General features: G+C 38.4%; 1 protein-coding gene and 1 non-coding gene across 2 annotated transcripts; one reads left to right on the top strand and one right to left on the bottom strand.

Annotated features, from left to right (window-relative positions):
- Positions 1–7,576: 7,576 nt before the first annotated feature.
- On the top strand, positions 7,577–18,669 carry LOC113881875 (placental prolactin-related protein 4). The gene is made up of 5 exons (XM_027525003.1): positions 7,577–7,724; positions 13,288–13,469; positions 15,632–15,739; positions 17,513–17,692; positions 18,322–18,669. The coding sequence occupies exons 1-5, from the start codon at positions 7,670–7,672 to the stop codon at positions 18,514–18,516; spliced, it is 720 nt and encodes a 239-aa protein (XP_027380804.1). The 5' UTR covers positions 7,577–7,669; the 3' UTR covers positions 18,517–18,669.
- Positions 11,193–11,298, bottom strand: LOC113882365. The gene has a single exon (XR_003508373.1). It is a non-coding gene; the product is annotated as a U6 spliceosomal RNA (small nuclear RNA).
- Positions 18,670–19,372: the final 703 nt, after the last annotated feature.

Here is a 19,372-nt window from a genome sequence, read left to right as displayed (position 1 = left end):
GGAGACCTTGTATATTTGGCAAGAAGAAGGTGAACTAGATTAGGGCCTGAAGAATGGAAGAGCAACACAGCAGCACCTATGAGAGGACAAGCCAGGCCCAGCATTCCTGACCTCCAGCCTAGTGTCAGAAGGCAGCCTGAGTAGGGCTGTTCCTCCCAAGGAATACATGTGAAGGAACACCAGATGATGGTTTAGTTGCTAAGCTGTGCCTGACTCTGTGTGACCCCATGTACTGTAGCCCACCAGGTTCCTCTGTCCATAGAATTCTCCAGGCAAGAATACGGATTCCCATGTCCTCCTCCAGGGGATGTTCCCAACTCTTCACAAGGCAAGTGGATTCCTTACCATCTGAGCCACCAGGAAAGCCCAAGAAACTAAACAATCACATGGATATTTGGATAATAAAAGGATAAAAGCATATGCTCATGTGAGATAAAGTAGATTTTAGATTAAAGAAAATTTCAAAAGACAAAGGAATACAAGGACATTACATAAGGAAAAAAGAGTAGAATCCCTGGTTCAGGAAGATCCCCTGGAGGAGGGTATGACAACCCACCTTAACATTCTTCCCTGGAGAATCCCCATGGACAGAGGAGCCTGGCAGGCTATATAGTTCATGGGGTCACAAGGAGTTTGACATGATTGAAGTCACTTAGCACACATATAAGAGAGTAAAACTTAAAAGTCTTCACCAAAAAGATCTTGAAAGGTAAATATGTGAGGTGATATTAATAGATATGTTAATTAAATCAATGAGGGAATCCATTAGTAATGTATACCTATTTAAATTGTCATGTATACTTTAAATATCTTGCCATTTTATCTGGAAAATACATTTTTAAAAAACTGAAAAAAGAAAATAAGCAAGAATTTCAATGCTTTTTATATAATTTTGTAGGTATTTCAGATATTACACTTGGTATGTAAAAGTTTTTTTTTTTTTAATTCCAGATAATAACCAGTGGGATTCACTGGACATTTAGAAAAGGAAGAAACCTTGGAAATTATCTAGACAATCCTCCCATATTAAGGATATATAAGTAAACCCAGAATGATTATGTCACTTATCTAAACTTATAAAACTCAATGCAAAAGTAGCAATAGAAACCAGGTTTCCTAGGTTTAAGTGAATCTTTACTGAATTACCTGGTAAATGGAAATATCTCCTATGCTCTGCAAAACTTGATTCTTATCTCTTTCACAGAGGTGATCATATTCCACCTTGTATTCATTGTCCAGTTAGCATAAGTTTTACCAAGTCAATTGAATTCTGTAAAGGCTCAATCCTGGCATGTCTGTTCTTCTCACTCTATATTCTCACATATGGCTAAAGCTCTTTATAAGTGCCTTCTTCCCCCTGGAACACCCTCCCTCTCTTACATGATTACCTCCTCGACATCTTTCGGCTCTCAGTAAAAACCACTTCCATACAACAGTCTTTCCTGACTCCGACACAGCTCAGGTCTCCTTTTAGGTGGACTTAGGGCATTCTGTGCTTTTCCCTCTCGACACGTGTCCCAATTGTGGTACAGCATTTAACTTTGAAATTTACCTCATTTCTGTTTTTCTATTAAAATTTAAGTCCTAATTTACAAAGGTCTTTTATTCCACATACACTAGCCCTCACAGTTTCATGTCCTAAGATACTGTGATAATCGAGTCACTGACTAAAAGGCTGAATAGGACAGAACTAGAGACAGTGCTCTGAACCTGCCACTTGAGTCTACTTTTTACCATAGGATTCTCAGCTTCACTAGAGGAGTTCAGTTTCTTAGCTGTACTTTCTGATCATGACAGATGAAAATACTTTAAGGAGAGTCTACAAATCAAATATTCTTACATTGTACACAAACACCTACTCTCTCTTCAAAGGTAACAAAAGAAATCCACCTCCTTGATGAATTGTTACCTACTTTTCCCTGATGAAAGTATCATCTTCCTCCTTATGGCTTCCTAATTTCATTCTTTTCATTTTTATCTCACTGACCACATTCTGTCTTATAGTTAATTATCTGAACAACACCAATCCCCACTGCTTTAATTCAGTTCTCTTGGGTTTACAAAGGCTGCACCAACTACCCTGAACTTACTATTTACTGAGTATCAACCATGGCAGAAACTGGTATTTTTCACAGACCAGCTTATTTGTTCCTTTTGAGGTAAATATTACAATTAAAAGCAAATACTCAGACTCTGGTATTTTGAAAAAACTGACAACTGGACAAAATCTTAACCGCTATTCCAGATGGAAGTTCTTTTTGTGTTATTTATTTATTTATTTATTTATTTTCAGAAAGAACTTGCATTCTAGATAGCTTTCAGGTGAATGGAAACGGGACTGATATGTTAACTGGAAAAAAAACACTGTTGCAAGAAACAAAAGTAGACAAATCACGCATCTTCTGTATACGTCAAGACTCATTTTATTGGAAACTGTGGGCTCAGACAGTAAAGAGTCCGCCTGCAGTACAGGAGACCTGGATTCCATCCCTAGTCAGGAAGATCACTGGAAGAGGGCATGTCAAACAACTCTAGTATTCTTGCCTAGAGAATTCCCATGGACAGAGGAGCCTGGTGGGCTGCGGGGTCATCAGACCATGGAGTCATAAAGTGTTAGACTCAAATGAGCAACTGTGCATAGCAAAATTCCTCAAGGTGACATACTGATATTTAGAAACAGTTTTCTCTCAGTATTGTGCTTAACTACAACTCCTGCTTTTCAATGAAAGACCAAAGATAAAAATAGTATTCCCTAACAATCAAGTAATTATTTCTATCAAGGAATTTTTCCTAAAGCTAAGCTAGAAAAATACACTGTGAGATAGAGCAGATAATTAGAAGTAGAAGAGATCCAAACACGGATGCTGCACGACCAATTGATAATTTTCTTTTCAGGAAAAAGAGTAAAACTTCACTTTGAGATCATGTTTTATACAGAGATTTGCATAATCTAGGAAATGTAAAGGATTTTCTACTCTAATTTCCTTGTTTAGTTGAGATAACCAAGGCCTAGAGAAGTGAAGATAAGTTTACTAAGTCAAGGAGCAGTTATGTTGGGATTCTGATGAGAGCCCAGTGACAGGCCTTAGGGTTCAGTTGCTTCATCTTTGGGCTGACATGCTGGAGATTGGGTTACCAGTAATGGTGCAGTCTTTAGGCTGAATTGCTTTTAGTTTGGGAAATCTCTATCTTTGCTCTTAACACCCTCAACTAATTGCATAAAATCCACCATCTATTGGTTTAAATGTTAATTACATCTAAGAAAATATCTTCCCAGGTAAGCATGTCACAGAACTACAATTTGAAAGAAATGTACAATTCTATGGTTTATGTTACCACATGCCACTGGAATTGAATATCTATGCTACCTGTTCCACATTCATGACCTAGGAAGGGAAAACAAGATTGACAATTTTCTTTTTTCCCACTTAATCATGTCCAGAGTTTTAGTGCATGCAGGCTGCTATTGCAAAATGCCAGAGGCTGGGTGGTTTATAAACCACGTTATTTATCACAGTTCTGGAGGCTAGAAGTCCAAGATCAGGGTGCCAGCATGGTTGAGTGAGTGAGGGCCTCTTCCAGGACATATCCCTAAATAGCAGGGATGAACAAGTATTTCAGGCCTCTTTCACAAGAGCTCTAATCCCATTCATGTGGGCTCTGCCTGCATGTGGGTTCTGAACTCATGAACTCATTATTTTCAAATGGTCCCACCATCTAAAATCGTGGCTTTGGTTATTAGGTTTTCAACATATGAATTTTGAGAGAACACAAGCATTTAGACCATGACACCCAATGAGGAGACTGACTTGTCTAATGTAACCCAAAGCCTTATCCATACTGAAAGCTCTCTGGTGCTGATAGGAAGCCAAGGACTAAGGAATTATAGATTTCTCCTGGTATATACCCAGGGGATTTCAGAGTTTTGAAAGATACAGATAAAAAACTGTCTTATTTGGGGGGGGAATTGTCTATTCTTTAAAAAACAGCATGCATTTTGTACACTGTATTCGAATATATAAAACTCGATTACCTATCCATACACCAAAACACATTACAGAAATACAAACAATCCCATTTACAATTGCATCAAAAAAATAAAATACTTATAAATAAATTTAAACAAAGTGTTGAAAGATCTATGAATGAAAACATTCAAGACACTCATGAAAGAAATATTTAAAAGACACAAGAGGGACATATTTCATATTTATTGATTGGAAGAATTAATATTTTAATACATCCATACTACCCACAGCTATCTTCATATTCACTGCAGTCTCTCTCGAAATTCCAAGGCATTTTTCACAAAACAGAAAAAAAAAATTCTACAAAATGTATAAAACTGTTGTTGTTGTTCAGTTGCCAGGTCCTGTCTGACTCTCTGTGACTTCACAGACTCAGATCCCCAGACTTCCCTGTCCCTTACCATCTCCTAGAATTTGCCCAAGTTCGTGCCCATTGAATTGGTGATGCCATCCAACCATCTCATCCTCTGTCACCCTCTTTTTCTTCTCCCTTCAATCTTTCCCAGCATCAGGGTCTTTTCCAATGAGTCAGCTATTCACATTAGGTGGCCAAAGTATTGGAGATTCAGCTTCAGCATCAGTCCTTCCGAAGAGTATTTGGGGTTGATTTCCTTTAAGGTTGACTGGTTTGATCTTCTTGGTGCCCAGGGACTCTCAAGAGTCTTCTATACCAGCACAGTTCGAAAACATCAGTTCTTCAGCACTCTGCCTTCTTTATTGTCTGTCCAGCTCTTACATGTGGACATGACTACTGGAAAGAGCACAGCCTTGACTATACAGACCTCTGTCGGCAAAGTGATGTCTTTGCTTTTAACACACTGTCTAGGTTTGTCAGAGCTTTCCTGCCAAGAAGCAATCGTCTTTAATTTCATGGCTGCAGTCACCATCCACAGTGATTTTAGAGCCCAGGAAGAGGAAATCTGTCACTGCTTCCACCTTTTCCCCTTCTATTTGCATGTAAGTGATGGGGCCAGATGCCATGATCTTAGCTTTTTTGATATTGAGTTTCAAGCCAGCTTTTTCACTCTCCTCTTTCACCCTCATCAGAGGCTTTTTAGTTCCTCTTCACTTTCTGCCATTAGAGTGGTATCATTCACATATCTGAGGTTGTTAATATTTCTCCCAGTAATCTTGATTCCAGCCTTTAGGACTCATCCAGTCCAATATTTCGCATGACATGCTCTGCATATAAGTTAAATCAGCAGGGTGACAGTATTCAGCCTTGACGGACTCCTTCACTCATTTTGAATCAGTTTATTGTTCCTTGTCTGCCTCTAACTGTTACTTTTTGAACTGCATACAGGTTTCTCAGAAGTCAGGTAAGGTTCAACTGGTATTCCCATCTCCTTAAGAATTTTCCACTTTGTTGTGATTACACACAGTCTGGTGAGGTCAATGAAGCAGATGTTTTTCTGGAATTCCCTTGGCATTACTATGTTACAGCAAATGTTGCCAATTTGATCTCTGGTTCCTCTGCCTTTTCTAAACCCACCTTGAACATCTGGAAGATCTAGGTTCACATAATACTGAAGCCTAGCCTGGAGGATTTTGAGCATAATCTTATGAGCACTGGAGATGAGTGCACCTGTTCAGTGGCTTGGACATTCTTTAATACTGTCCTTCTTGGGAATTGGGATGAGGATTGACCTCTTCCTGTCCTCTGGCCACTGCTGGCTTTTCCAAAATTTCTGACATATTGAATGGAGCACTTTAAAGCATCATCTTTCAGGATTTTAAATAGCTTTGCTGGCATTTTATCACTTCCACAAGCTTTGTTGGCAGCAGTGCTTTTTAAGACCCACTGGAGTTAACATTCAAGAATTTCTGGTTCTGAGTGAGAAACTACACCATTGTGATTATCTGGGTCATTAAGATATTTTTTTGTATAGTTCTGTTTATTTTTTACATCTCTTCTTGGTCTGTTCTGCTGTATTAAATCACAAAACACCTAAGATAAAAGTGATCTTGAGAAAGAAGAACAAAGTTCAAGACTAGGGTTGCTGGTTTCAAATTGTATTAGAAAGCTATAGTAATCAAAACAGAATGATTTGCTTCTGGCACAAACACAGACACATAGATCAACAGAGCAGAACAGCGAAGCCGGAAAGAAAGGCACATCCGTATATTGTCGGTTAGCTTATGAAAACGGAGCCAAGAATATCCAGTGGGGAAAGGACAAGCTTTACAAAATGGCACTGGGAAAACTGGATAGTCCTGTGAAAAAATGAAACTGTGCCCATCTTTTACCATACACAAAAATCTACTAAAAAGGGATTAAAAAGTTGAACATAAGACTTAAAGCAATTAAACTCCTAGAAGAAGACATCGAGGTAATCTTCTTGCCATCAGTCTTTGCAACGAGTTTTTGGGTTTCACACCAAGAGCAAAGGCAACAAATGCAAAAACGGACTAGTGGGACCACATCCAACTCCAGACAAAGGAACATCAGCAAAATCAAATGGCAATTTACAGATTGACAGAAGATATTTCCCAATCATATATTTGATAAGTGCTTAATATCCAAAATAACATGAGACATACAACCCAAGTGCAAAAACCCCAAATAATCTAAATTTTTAATGGAGCATAAGAAAAGTAAGAGTTTCAATAAATCTGAAGATTAGACTGTAGATGAGAGACACAGCAAGGTTTTCCTTCTAGATCAACAAAAGCCTGTGCTTTCCTGACATTACTTTCTTTCATCTCCACTCACTTGTTTGACAATTACAGTTCACAGTGTACAATCTTCTATCAATAGGAATCACCCCACAGTGAGCTATAATGTATACTAAGAACAGCCCCACTGGAAAAAATACTAATATTTGCATACTTACTAATGAGGTATATCAAAAGGAAGGTAATTTCCAGAGTTTACCAATCTATTGTTTTCTACATTTCATTTCAAAATTGAGCCACCTAGTAAGGAAAATGAGTTAAGGGACCCCAATAATATATAGATAGAAAATAAGTTTTAAATGGGAGCATTAATGCATTATAGTTTGGGGGCAATTTATTATTGTTGTTGTAAGTGTATTCCTTTTGATTTTCTACTGCATCAGGTTATAATTTATTATAAATATTGATACCAACATACAGACACCTACTGCTAAATTTATAGTGAGTATAGAAGACAGAATATATTAGGCAAGAAGTGAAAGTATGGGAAGTCAGCAATGGTAGTAAAGTAAAGGGCAGTATTGCTTTGAGAGGAAGGAAGGTTCTCAAAGTTTCTTGAAACACCAAGAACACGCCAGATGTGAGGAATTAGCTTAATTTGTAAATCAGAAACTCTACTAGAAGTTATTTAATTTCATAAAAACATTACGATGCTAAAACCCAAAATTTAGACAGAGAATAGGGTTGGGTCAGGTATATAGATAGACATTTAAAATTCTCCATTGATTAGTGCATCAGGCACTTAAGGACCACCCTCACTGAAGTCTTTCTCTATTGCTCAACCTACAGGTACCAGCATGGAGAAAGAGACAGCACTACTCCACAGGCAGTAGAAGCCTACCTTTATGGCCTAATGGCTTTCCTTAAGAAGCATTCCATGCAGCAGATTTTCTCCATCCCATCCCATCTGGCTGACTCCCCACAGTCAACAGGAGTCCTCACCCTGGGATCATTCCTCAATCCCCATGGCTCCAGCTCCCAGCTTCCATGGACACCAGTGGACTTACAACCTTGTCCGAGGTATGAAAGGCTGCAGCATGGCTTGTCTATGTGGTTCTTACTCTGTTCAGACTGTCACAGATTAGTTAGCTCACTCCCCAACTGCTTCAAATGCCTCCCCTGTCCCAGTAGATGGCCATGGATGCGGGGATCTCTCCCCAGTGCTTCAGCCCCTTCACCCCCAGGTGCAAGCTGTTCCACTTGCTCTCCTCCTTCTTTCCCCTTCCTCCTTGTCCCTTCTTTCCTTTGTCCTACCAAGTTCTGTATGGATCCGGATGTTCCTTTTCAGTAGTCAGAGAGCCCTGCCAGGATTCACCTGGTCTTCTGTGAGAACTGCTGCATCTTTAGATGTTCTTGATGCATCGGTGGAGAGAGGTGTATCCCACTTCCACCTACCCCTCCGTCATCTTGTCCACCCCCATTTGTGCATGGATTAGAAACGAGTTTCCTTTTCTATTAAGTAACACTGCCATCACCACACACATTTAACTTTTGCTTTTTGAGGAGAACACAGGTAAGTTCCACTCCCTTCATTTGAGTCAGTCATTCAGCCGTGTCCAACTCTTTGAGACCCCATGGACTGCAGCACACCAGGCTTCCCTGTACATCCTTGACTCCCAGAGCTTACTCAAACTCATGTCCATCTAGTTGGTGATGCTGCTCAATGATGTCCACTCTCTCAGACAATTGCAAAAATACAACACTATCTTATAGTTACATTAACCATGCTATATATTAGAGCCCTGTTCAGTTCAGTTGCTCATTCATGTCCCTCTCTTTGTGACCCCATGGACTGCAGCAACACAGGCTTCCCTATCCATAACCAATTCCCAGAGCTTGCTCAAATACATAATTTGATCCCATGATTATATCATGAAGCTCAAAGTTATATCTTCAGATCTTATTAATTTTTTATATATGAAAGTGTGTAACCTTTAAAAATCTCTCCCTATTTCCCCTACCCTCCAGTCTTTGGCAATCATTTTTTCTACTCTGAGTTCCATCTTTTTTTTTTTTTTGAGATTCCTTATAATTGAGATCATACGGAATTTGTCTTTCTCTGACTTAGTTCACTTACTGTAATGCCCTCCAGTTACACCTATGTGCCCACAAATGGAAGGATTTCTTTCTTTTCCTAATGGCTAAATAATATTTATCTATATATGTCACATCACATTGTTTTAATCCATTTACCTGTCAAAAGATACTCAGGTTGTGCCTATATCAAGGCTACTGTGAATAATGCTTCAGTAAACATGGGAATACAGATCTCTCTTTGAGACAATGATTTCATTTCCTTTGACTATATATCCAGAAGTGGGATAATGCATCACATAACAGTTCTCTTCTAAGTTTCTTGAGGAACCTCCACAGTATGTTTCCATGGGAGACCAGTGTACATCCCTACCAACAGTGCATAACCACTCCTTTTTCTCCACATCCTCAATAACATTTGTCATTTCTTACCTTTTGGTACTAGCCATTCAAACAGGTATGAGGTGATACCTGTTGTGCTTTTGATCTGCATTTCCTTTGCTTATTAGTGATGCTGAGCATCTTGTCATATACCTCTTGATCATCTATATGTCTTATCTGTGGGAAAATGTCTATTCTTTAAAGATGGAGCATACATCATGTTTACTATATTCCAATATACGAAACTCAGTTGTCGACGTGTATATCAACAACAAACTATCAGAAAGTGGAATAAAGAAAACAATCCATTTACTATTGCATCACAAAAAGATAAAACAATAAGAAATAAACTCAAAAAAGGTGTCGAAAGATTTTATCAAAACCTTTAAGACATTGGTAAGAGAAATTTAAAAACAGTGAAAGATATGTAAAGTTAGGTGGTCGATCCAATGTGGTTCTTGAGGGAGGATTTGCATTACTATAAACTTCCCTCTTAGAACTGCTGTTGTTGCATCCTCTAGGTTTTAGATCATCATATTTTCAGTGTTCTTTGTTTCTAGGAATGTTCTGATTTCCCTTAGTTCTTCAGTAACCTGTTCATTATTAAGAAATGTGTTGCTTAATCTCCATGTATTTGTGTTCTTTAAAGTTTTTTTCCCCATATAATTGATATCATCTCTAGTGTGGTCAGAGAAAATGCGTGATATAATTTCAGTTTCCTTAAATTTACTGAGGTTTGATTTGTGACCCAAGATGAGGAAAATGTTCCATGTGTACTTGAGAAGAAAGTGTACTCTTCTGCATTTGGATAGAATGTGCTGAAGATATCAATTAGGTCTGTTTGCTCTAATATTTCCTTTTAGGCTTATGTTTCCTTATTAATTTTCTGTTTTGATGATATATTTCAAAATTGAAACACCTAGTAAGGAAAAATGAGTAGGGGACCTCAACAATACATGGATAGAAAGTCATTTAAAACTGGGAGCATTACTTAATTATAATTTGGGGGAATGCATTATTACTAATACTACTGTAATTTTCTTCCCTTTAATTCTCTGCTATACTAGGTTGATATTGATTTAAAATAGTAATACCAACATAGAGGCACATAGTACTCAAGTTACAGTAGATTGAGAAAGACAAAGCTTATGAGGCAGGAAGTGAAATCACAGAAAGTTAGCAATGGTATCAAAACAAGGGGAGTATTACCTAGAAAGAAAGAAGAGTTCTCTAATTGTTTGGAGACAACACGAACAAGCCAGATGAGAGCCAATCAGCTTAAGCTGTATACCAGAAACCGCACCGGAAGGAAAATGAAGTTCATGAAAATATGCTGATGCTAAACGCCAAAATCCAGACAGTAAGAGAATAGGGTAGGGTTTATGTAGATGCTGAAAACTACTCAGAGAGATAGACATGGAAGCAAATTCACTAATGAGCATCAGAAAGATCAAAGCATAAAAGGGTCTGAAAATAAATCGTAAAGGGACTTGGTAGACTGATCAAAAGAATAAGAGAATCAAATTAGAAAACCAAAATATACAGACTTGTGCATGTGATAGACCCAGAGAATGCTCAGCAGAGAAAATTTCGGCCTTAGTGACCAGCGAACAGAAGCCTCCAGCATCAGGAACAAAATCCCTGGGCAGGACTCACAACTGTGTGCTTCTGGGAACAGCCTCAGTTTCAAAGTTTGGGCATACACCACCAAAAAGTGAACGCAGACAAGGATTATAGCTTGCTATGACACTGAATCAAGACAATAGTGTTTGTGAGTTTACTTTTCTCTCAACTATAAAGTTAATGAATCACTAACCAATGATAATTGACACCATCAGTTTCCAGTCAGATCCTCTTTAGTCATACAGTGGATATCTGAACCTGTTATATGATCCCCAGTAACAGTTTTAATAATTAAATTTATAGATGTTAGTTGAAGGAAAATTGCTTTACAATACTGTACTGCTTTTGGCCAAACAATAGCATGAATCAGCCATAGGTATACCTATGTCCCCTTGCCCTTGAACCTCCTTCCCACCTTCCTTCCCATCCCAACCCTTGAAGTTGGTACAAAAAAACATGGAATGCTTCACAAATTTGTGTTTCATCCTTGGGCAGGGGCCATGCTAATCTTCTCATTATTATTCCAATTTTTTCATATATGTGCTACCAAAGCAATGACATATCTAACATTTTAACAGAAAAGGAAATCATATAGTTAGTCATCTACCAATAAATGATCAATTACATTAGGAATTAGGGTATTCTGCTATATTTACTACCCCTTATAGAATTGAATTTTATAAGTTCCAAAATTCCATGTAGGAATTAAGCATATATTTATGCATAACACATGTAACATGCACAGAAATATATGCACACAAATACATCTGTGTTCATACAACCTATTATCCTCCTTGCCTGTCACAATAAGCTCTTTAGTTGATGAGAGAGACAGTCCCAAATTTCTCCAACTTTTATGTCTCCTTTTTGAGAACCACTTCTTTTATTTTCATCACATAATTTTAAATGACCAGTTTATTCTTAGATACCATGCCCCTTTAAACTAACAAAGAGTAGAGAAACCTAGTAAATGCTGATATCTTATCCTTAATTAAATTACTACTCTTCTGGTAAATTGGAAAAAGAATCATGTTCAGATCTCATTCAAGAGGATAAAATCTCTATTTTATCATTTCTCTTGTCCAAACTCAATTCTTGCTCACTTGAGTCTTAAATTATATTACTTACAAAGGACGCACAGGAAAAGTAATATTAAAATCACGCTTGCAAGAGTCTATGATTTTATGCTTCTGTTGGCCAAAGGTAGGGCCAGGAATAATTTCTGAAATATTACAATACATCGTGGAAGCATGAAGGTCTAGTTCTACTATCAAAGAGGAGATGTTTGGAGAAGGTTCAAAAACTAAGCCCCATGAGTTGTCAGGATGTACTCCCAACCAGACACGTAAATTTGTCCCTAAAAAGTCAAAGTCAGGAAAGGGCAGGCCTTGTTTGCAGAGCCAGTGATGTTGTCTAGGGTGCTGACCAGGTAATATTCTTGTATTACCATTTGGAGATTTATTTGCTATTTTCTCGAAGAAACAAACATAATGAGAAGATTAAGGATGCATAAAAGTAGAAGAGCTGTCAAGGTGCCTAGAAGAAAGGCTAGCCAGGAGAACCAGGCCCCCACACTGATAATTGTCAAAGACTGTAACAGTGAGTGTTTTATAGACAGAGCAGAACAGTGGATAAAACCAGTGTTCTAAGGCCACTGCTGTTTTGCAGTCAAAGACAAAATATTTTTCTCTTTAAGCAGAGTCATCACAGCTCCCAATGTGGTCCTGGTTACACACATGCAGACCGAGAGCCACAGGCATGTGTGATGTGACATCAGAAGTGAACAGAGGAGTGTACTGGTGCCCACTCACCTGCATCTGCTTCTAATGGGACCTGGGGAAAATTACTTGCCCTCTCTAAGTCATTGCATCTTAATTGATGTAACTTGGTGATCATAGTGAAGATTAAGGCTATCTCACAGGGTTCCTGTGAAACACAAATTTTAAGATGTTCTAAAGCTCTTGTGAAAGTATCAAAGACATGCATGGGGTTTTTAGGTGAGTGAGCAGATCCAAGGTACAGTATCCTTTTTCTCTTAGTATTCTCTTTTTAGTCAATAGCAGAGATCAGTCAGTCACGAGTTTACTCTTATCCCAGCGTGATGGTAAACCACACAGATCAACTGGACTTTTCTTGTCATTTCAGTGTCTAAAATGCAAGCATTAGACAATGTAGAGTGAAAAAATCATAAACTCCTAGAGGCCTCGCTGCTAAAAGTCTGCAGAGTCCCAGTATTAAACTGTCTTAAAAGAATGGCCTAAGCAATCTGGTTCAGAATTAAGTTCCAAATGTTTGCAGAGCACAGAAGTACTTCTGGGAGCAATACAAAAATGCAGGGAGTAACCTACTTCTCCAACTCTCTATCTGTACAATATCATCATCCATCTAAATTTACACAGAAAGCGCTCCTTCCCCACCCCAACTACTACAGCACCAACTCTTGCTCAGAGCAACAGGGAAAGAGAAGCCTTCCCTCCACAGGATGGATTTGATAATCTCAGGTGACTATATCATCTCAAAATGGCACATGTTTTTATTTAAACAGGGTCCTGCCTGCTCCTGCTGCTGGTCATGTCAAATCTGCTCTTGTGCCAAGGCATCTTATGCCCGTCCCTCTGTCCTGACGGGGATGACGTCTGCCGGGCCTCCCTTATAGACCTGTTTGTCCATGCCTCCGTTCTGTCCACCGGCATGTATAACCACTCCGTGAAAATGTTCACTGATTTTGTAAGTACTGTGGTGGTGGTAGTTTAGTTGTTAAGTCGTGTCTGACTTTTCTGACCCCATGGATAGTAGCCCGCCAGGCTCCTAGAAGGAACCTTCGCGTAAGTGACTGGGCTATATCATCCTTTCAATAAGAAGGCTGCATCAGCCAAACTTCAAATAACACCCTCTCTAGGTCAAAGAAGCTATCAGCTCATAAGATGTGGAAATCGAAGAAAGGTTCAGTTTTATGAAATCTCAAAGATTCCTAAGAAGTGCAATAACTTTTTCAATTTCCTTTCATTCATTTTGTTTTTTATTTTCCAAAATAAATGATTTTGTATTTGTAGGCTAGGAATGCCATAAAAGAATACAATAGACTCAGTGGAATAAACAACAGAAATTTATTTCCTCACAGTTCTGGGGTCTACAAGTCCAAGATCAGGGTGCCAGCAAGGTGAGGTTCTGGTAAGAACTCTTTCTTCCCAGGCTGGCTTCTCCCTGTGTCCTCACACAGGGTGGGGTGGGGAAGAGAGACAGAGGAAAAGACACAGAGATGTACAGAGAAAAGAGAAAATTCTCTGCTGTTTTGCTTCATGAAAACACTAAACCTGTTGGATCAGTTTTCCACCCTATGACCTCATTTAACGTTAATGGGTTTCGCTGGTGGCTCAGATGGTAAAGCATCTGCCCATAATGTGAGAGACCTGGTTTCTATCCCTGGGTCTGGAAGATTCCCTGGAAGAGGGAATAGCAAGCCACTCCAGTATTCTTGCCTGAGAACTCCCATGGACAGAGGAGTCTGGTGGGCTACAGTCCATTTCAAAACACAGCACTTTGGCAGTTAGGGCTCTAACACATGAAGTTGAAGAACACAGATTCAGTCCACAATACTACCTGACATAAAACACTTTTAGGTGGGACTGGGGAAAAGGAAGCATGTTGATTTTCTGGTCCTTCAGTGTCTCTCTGGGCTTTCTTCTCCAGGCTCAGAGTAAATAGCCAATAAATGAGAACTGCTCTGCAGTGAACTGGGTGGATGGAGCATGTTAAACAAAGCTGAATCCCGGTCACAAAAACGAATACTGGTAGTTTTTTTTAATGCTACAAATTATTGTTTTAAGATTTGCAGTAAATAGGTTTTGAGCTACAATAGAAGGGGAGTTTACAATTGGAAACAATTATTCTCTTTCTGATGAAGGTGTTTGAAAATTGTATGTTAATTCTTTTAGGTCAATCAAGGAGCACACAGTAGAGCAGACAGCTAATAAAAAGTGGCACTAAAGGTTTCTGTTAAATTCACGTAGTTCTTTTTACTCACTATTTTTGTTTCATCCTCCATTTTTGACTGTCCATTTTTTTTTCCAACTCTTCCAAGTAACCTCTTGAAATGTTCATAACTTTTGCCAAAGATTAGTTTTTCTGTCAATGTGTTAGCTAGATTTTTCTATTCTTATTCTCAGTCCATTGCTTAGTATTTCCTATAACTTTATGCCATGTTTTTCTGCAGTACCATTTTGTCCCCATAAACAACATTGTATTCTGCACCTGGAATGAACACTAAGCTTCTTGGTGTGAGGATCAGAGATAAGTCAGAGTCATAACTTATAACTCCTTATAAGGGAATATATTGGCTCTAACTCACAGTAAACAAGAGACTAAATGGTTAAATATAGGTGCATGCATACATTCTAAGTCACTTCAGTTGTGTCCAACTCTTTGCAACCCTACTGACTGTAGCCCAACAGGCTCCTCTGTCCATAGGATTGGCCAGGCAAGAATACTGGAGTATGCTGATGTACACTCTTGCAAGGGATTCACCACACCTAGGGATCAAACCTGAGACCTCTTATATCTCCTGCATTGGCAGGAATGTTCTTTCCTACTACCATCACCTGAGAAGCACCAAATATCGGTACATATGTACTATAGTTGGTTCAAATACTAAAAAATAAACAATATATAATAATATAACAGAGAAGGGAAAAGGTTAAACTTAGAGAAGTTAGATGTAAAATCAATTTTATAGAGACAATGTATAGAAAAAGTAGGAAAATAATGACTTGCAAATTTTGGGATGCCCCCCCCATTAAAAAATTATACATGTATCAACATGTTAATGTTGTGGTTTTAGGTTCATCTACTGAATGCCCAACAACCCTAACTAATTGTCTGATCACTTTCAGGATGAACAGTATGCCCAGGGCAAAGAGTACTTTATCAATGTCTCCGACAAGTGCCACACCAATTCCCTCCATCTCCCTGAAGACATGCAGCACATCCGACGGATGAACGTGAGTCTTTTACCTGGGTTTTTTACTGTGTCAAATGAGACAGTATGTCGGTTACCAGGCTTCAGATTATTAGAGGTAATGTTAACTGTACACGCAGAAAAAGTTGGAGGCCTGTAAGCAATTGAAGAGAAATTATATTATGCAGTTGATGAAGCATGAGTGAAATCAAGGAATGACTAAAGATCTATAGTAGCAACATAAATAACAGATCTATAAATCATCCATGCAGACAAGTTTACTTCAACCAATGCATTGGACACAGGATTGCAGCTATTATACTGTACGAAAACAGGAAATGAATGGGAACCTCCATGTGTAAAATAAAAGATTGCAAAATTCATGAATATGTAAGAAACACACCCCAGTTTTGAGTACTCCCTGTTACTAGTGACTCCTACATGGGATCCTATACTGCACCACCAGAGCCATCGTGTCTTCCTTTCAAGGATCTCCTTATTCTGCTTCTATTTCCCTGACACCACCTTCATTCGTCATTCTCAATGACTCCTCTGTCACCTTTTATTCTTAATTTGTAAGTCTCCCCAACAATGGCCTATAAAACATTGTTTTGCTTCTCATGGCCGTAACGATTGCCTCTGTTCTGAGAACAACACAGTTTACATATCAAGCCTCAATCATTTATGGCAGCTCCAAATTTTCATCATTATAGTCTCTCCTTTCTGATTTCCTGCATTATCCTTCGTCCTAACATTATTTAAAATATTTTCACATGCATCCCCTCTTAAAATACTATCTTCTTTCTCTACAACCTTCTTAATGATACCAGCATTCTTTTCCTCTGTTAAGCTCATTAATAATGAGGATAATCAAGTAAAGGACAAAGATCAAAGAGGAAGAGGAGGAGGGATTTTTCAATAAGCTTAAATTTAAATTTTATTGAGAGTTACTACATAGCCATACATTTTACTCAGCATATAAACATGCTGAGGACTATATTTAATCCTATTCAGTTCTCTGTTCTTTACCACTAAAACGGTTCATGGCTGTAAAGAAATCAGGCATATTAACTAGAGATCTTCAGCCCCCGGGATTTTCAGGCTCAATTCTGCTAGTAGTAGTGAACTAGGGGGGACCCTCCATTGTGAATCCCACTGATGCTGTTACTAAAGACAACGCTGTGCCATTTTCTGCTCGGACACATGTCAACAAAACAGACTGTTCTGATATCAGCAGGGGGCTGGTGTTGGGATCAGCTGAGGAGAGAAGCCTGTTTAGGAATGTCTTGTCTTCTTCATTGTCTCTTTGTTGTAATGTCATAAAACAAATTACCAATCAAAAATCAATACGAATGACTCATCTGATTCATTAATACGAATGAATCACTGGGTGACAATGATGTGGGCACAGGTGGAATCCCTCTTTCCTGGGTCAGGCACTGCAGCACATACTGACTTGAGTAAATACTTAGATTCTCTCAGGCAAATATACAAACATAAAAGAACTCACTGAGTGGTGGTAGAATTTCAGAAGAAAAAAGAAAATTCTTCATGGTATAAATTAGAACTTATCAGAAATATTAGTAAAATAACATAGATATTATATGTTTTATAATATTATCTTTTAATAATTCAACAAAGTGTGAACTAATAGCTTACGTTTTATCCTTTTGCAACTTTTACTACCTTCAAAAATCTCTGCATGCACATAGGAATAACCAAGAGATTTTTAGGTCAGCTGCTCTGAGCAAAGATCACATGTTACCAAAACCACTGAATTATTATTTTAATGAGACTGTTTCTTATGCTTGCTTAGAGTAAAGGCCTTATTATGTGGATACTCATGTTACTATACTCCTGGCAAAGACCTCTGTATCAGCTAGTCACGGACCTGCGGAGTATGAAAGAAGTCTCAAATACTATCCTATCCAGCGCTAGAGAAAATGTGAAAAAACTAAAAGAACTTCAAGCACTCATAGAGAGGCCGTTCAGCCAGGTGAGCATCCTGCAGAGGGCTTTCATGCTTTGCTCATGGATGAAAGAGGTGACCTCTGTAATGTGTAAGGAGTTTGGAAATATCTCATTTTGTAAGAAAAAGATTCATGACTTCTATATTCTAGACTGCTACTACATAAAGCAGGAGCCTAGTCATTCATAGTGATAAATTCTACTGTAAAGGAATCAGAATTTCACTGCAATTTTTGACATGTGCAGCCTTCCCTGCACTGAATACAATTCCACCAAAAGCTTGCTTCTTCCTGGGCACAGGTGGTTGAAATATTTTCAAGAGTAAGAGAACTAGAGTACAGAATTTCCAAGATCAGCATTTTCTTCAAAGTATCCCATGACATCTGCTATTCAAGTTCCGCTTGTCTTCTTTCTCTGTTCTCCTCAAATCAAAGGATGAGAGTGGGAAGGAAGCAAAGAGAAAGTTAAAACTAAACTTGAGTTATGTTTCTGCTTTTTAGATTCCTAATAGTTTTCTTAGAGGCTGGCTCCAAATCCATATCTAGAGAATTTTATATTTATATGTCTTCCCCAGATCTTAATTTGATAATTAGAAGGAACAAAGATAAACAAATACTAATAAAACACATAAGAAGTCATCGTCTTTTGGATATTCAGGTTATTTTTACAGCCAGGAGGAAGATGTACATCGCTCGCATTTACTGGTTTGGACTCCGATCCCTACTGTCGAGCAATGAAGATAGGCGTCATTCTGCATTTTATAGCCTGTTCTTCTGCCTGCGCAGAGATACTCGTAAACTTGACATTTACACCAAGTTCGTGGCGTGCCGACTGATCTATAAGAAGTGTTAAATCCACATCTATACCATCCAGGTCTGAGACGGTCATAATGATCTATCCCATAGCAAGCTTATTTGAAATTTACAGCTTTTTAATGCATGCTCTGTGAAATGGGTCTCTTCTTAAAAAAATAAACACAAACTCTGTAGAGATGTCAAAATCTAAGACGGCAATTTGTCAACATTTCTTATTTTCATTTAATATAAAATCAAAAAAAAAAAATCTACCCCTACAATTGAGAGAATGAAGCTCCTACTAAAATTAGTCACAAATAGTAGAAGCTGGCATTACAAAGAAGACCATTAAAAATTACTTAAGAATCACAGCCAATTATTCTGGGTCATGTTATTAGAATCAAAGAATTAGACAATTGTTCATCATTCTGGTCATGCTACCAAGAAGACTGAATTCTCAGGATTCTTTGTGAAAGCCAGCCACGAACTGTCAGCCAACTGTTACAATCACAGTGTTACACCAGAAAATATAAATGCTTCGCACCTTTGTATAAATAGCATGAGGTTTACTGAACTATCTAAGAATTGTTAGGATGCTGTCTTAGTCCTTCTGGGTTACTATAACAAAACATCAGAGGCTTAAAAACAATGGAAATGGATTTCCACAGCGTGGTCATGCAGGGTTCTTTCTGGTCACACACTTCTTACTGTATCCTCACATGGGGGAGGGCTCGGGAGCTCTGTGGGTCTCTTATATATAAAAGCACTCAACTCATTGAGGAGGCTCCATCCTTATAATTCCATCACTTCACAAAGGCTCCGCCTGTGGATGTCATAACCATGAGAATCAGGATTTCATCATATGAAATTTCTGGGGGACACAAAGACTGAGACCATAGCAGATACAAAGGTGA

The sequence above is a fragment of the Bos indicus x Bos taurus genome, chromosome 23 (genome assembly GCF_003369695.1).
Source record: "Bos indicus x Bos taurus breed Angus x Brahman F1 hybrid chromosome 23, Bos_hybrid_MaternalHap_v2.0, whole genome shotgun sequence".
NCBI lineage: Eukaryota > Metazoa > Chordata > Mammalia > Artiodactyla > Bovidae > Bos > Bos indicus x Bos taurus.
The sequence above is the reverse complement of the archived record's forward strand: the minus strand, read 5'-3'. Positions and strand labels throughout refer to the sequence as shown.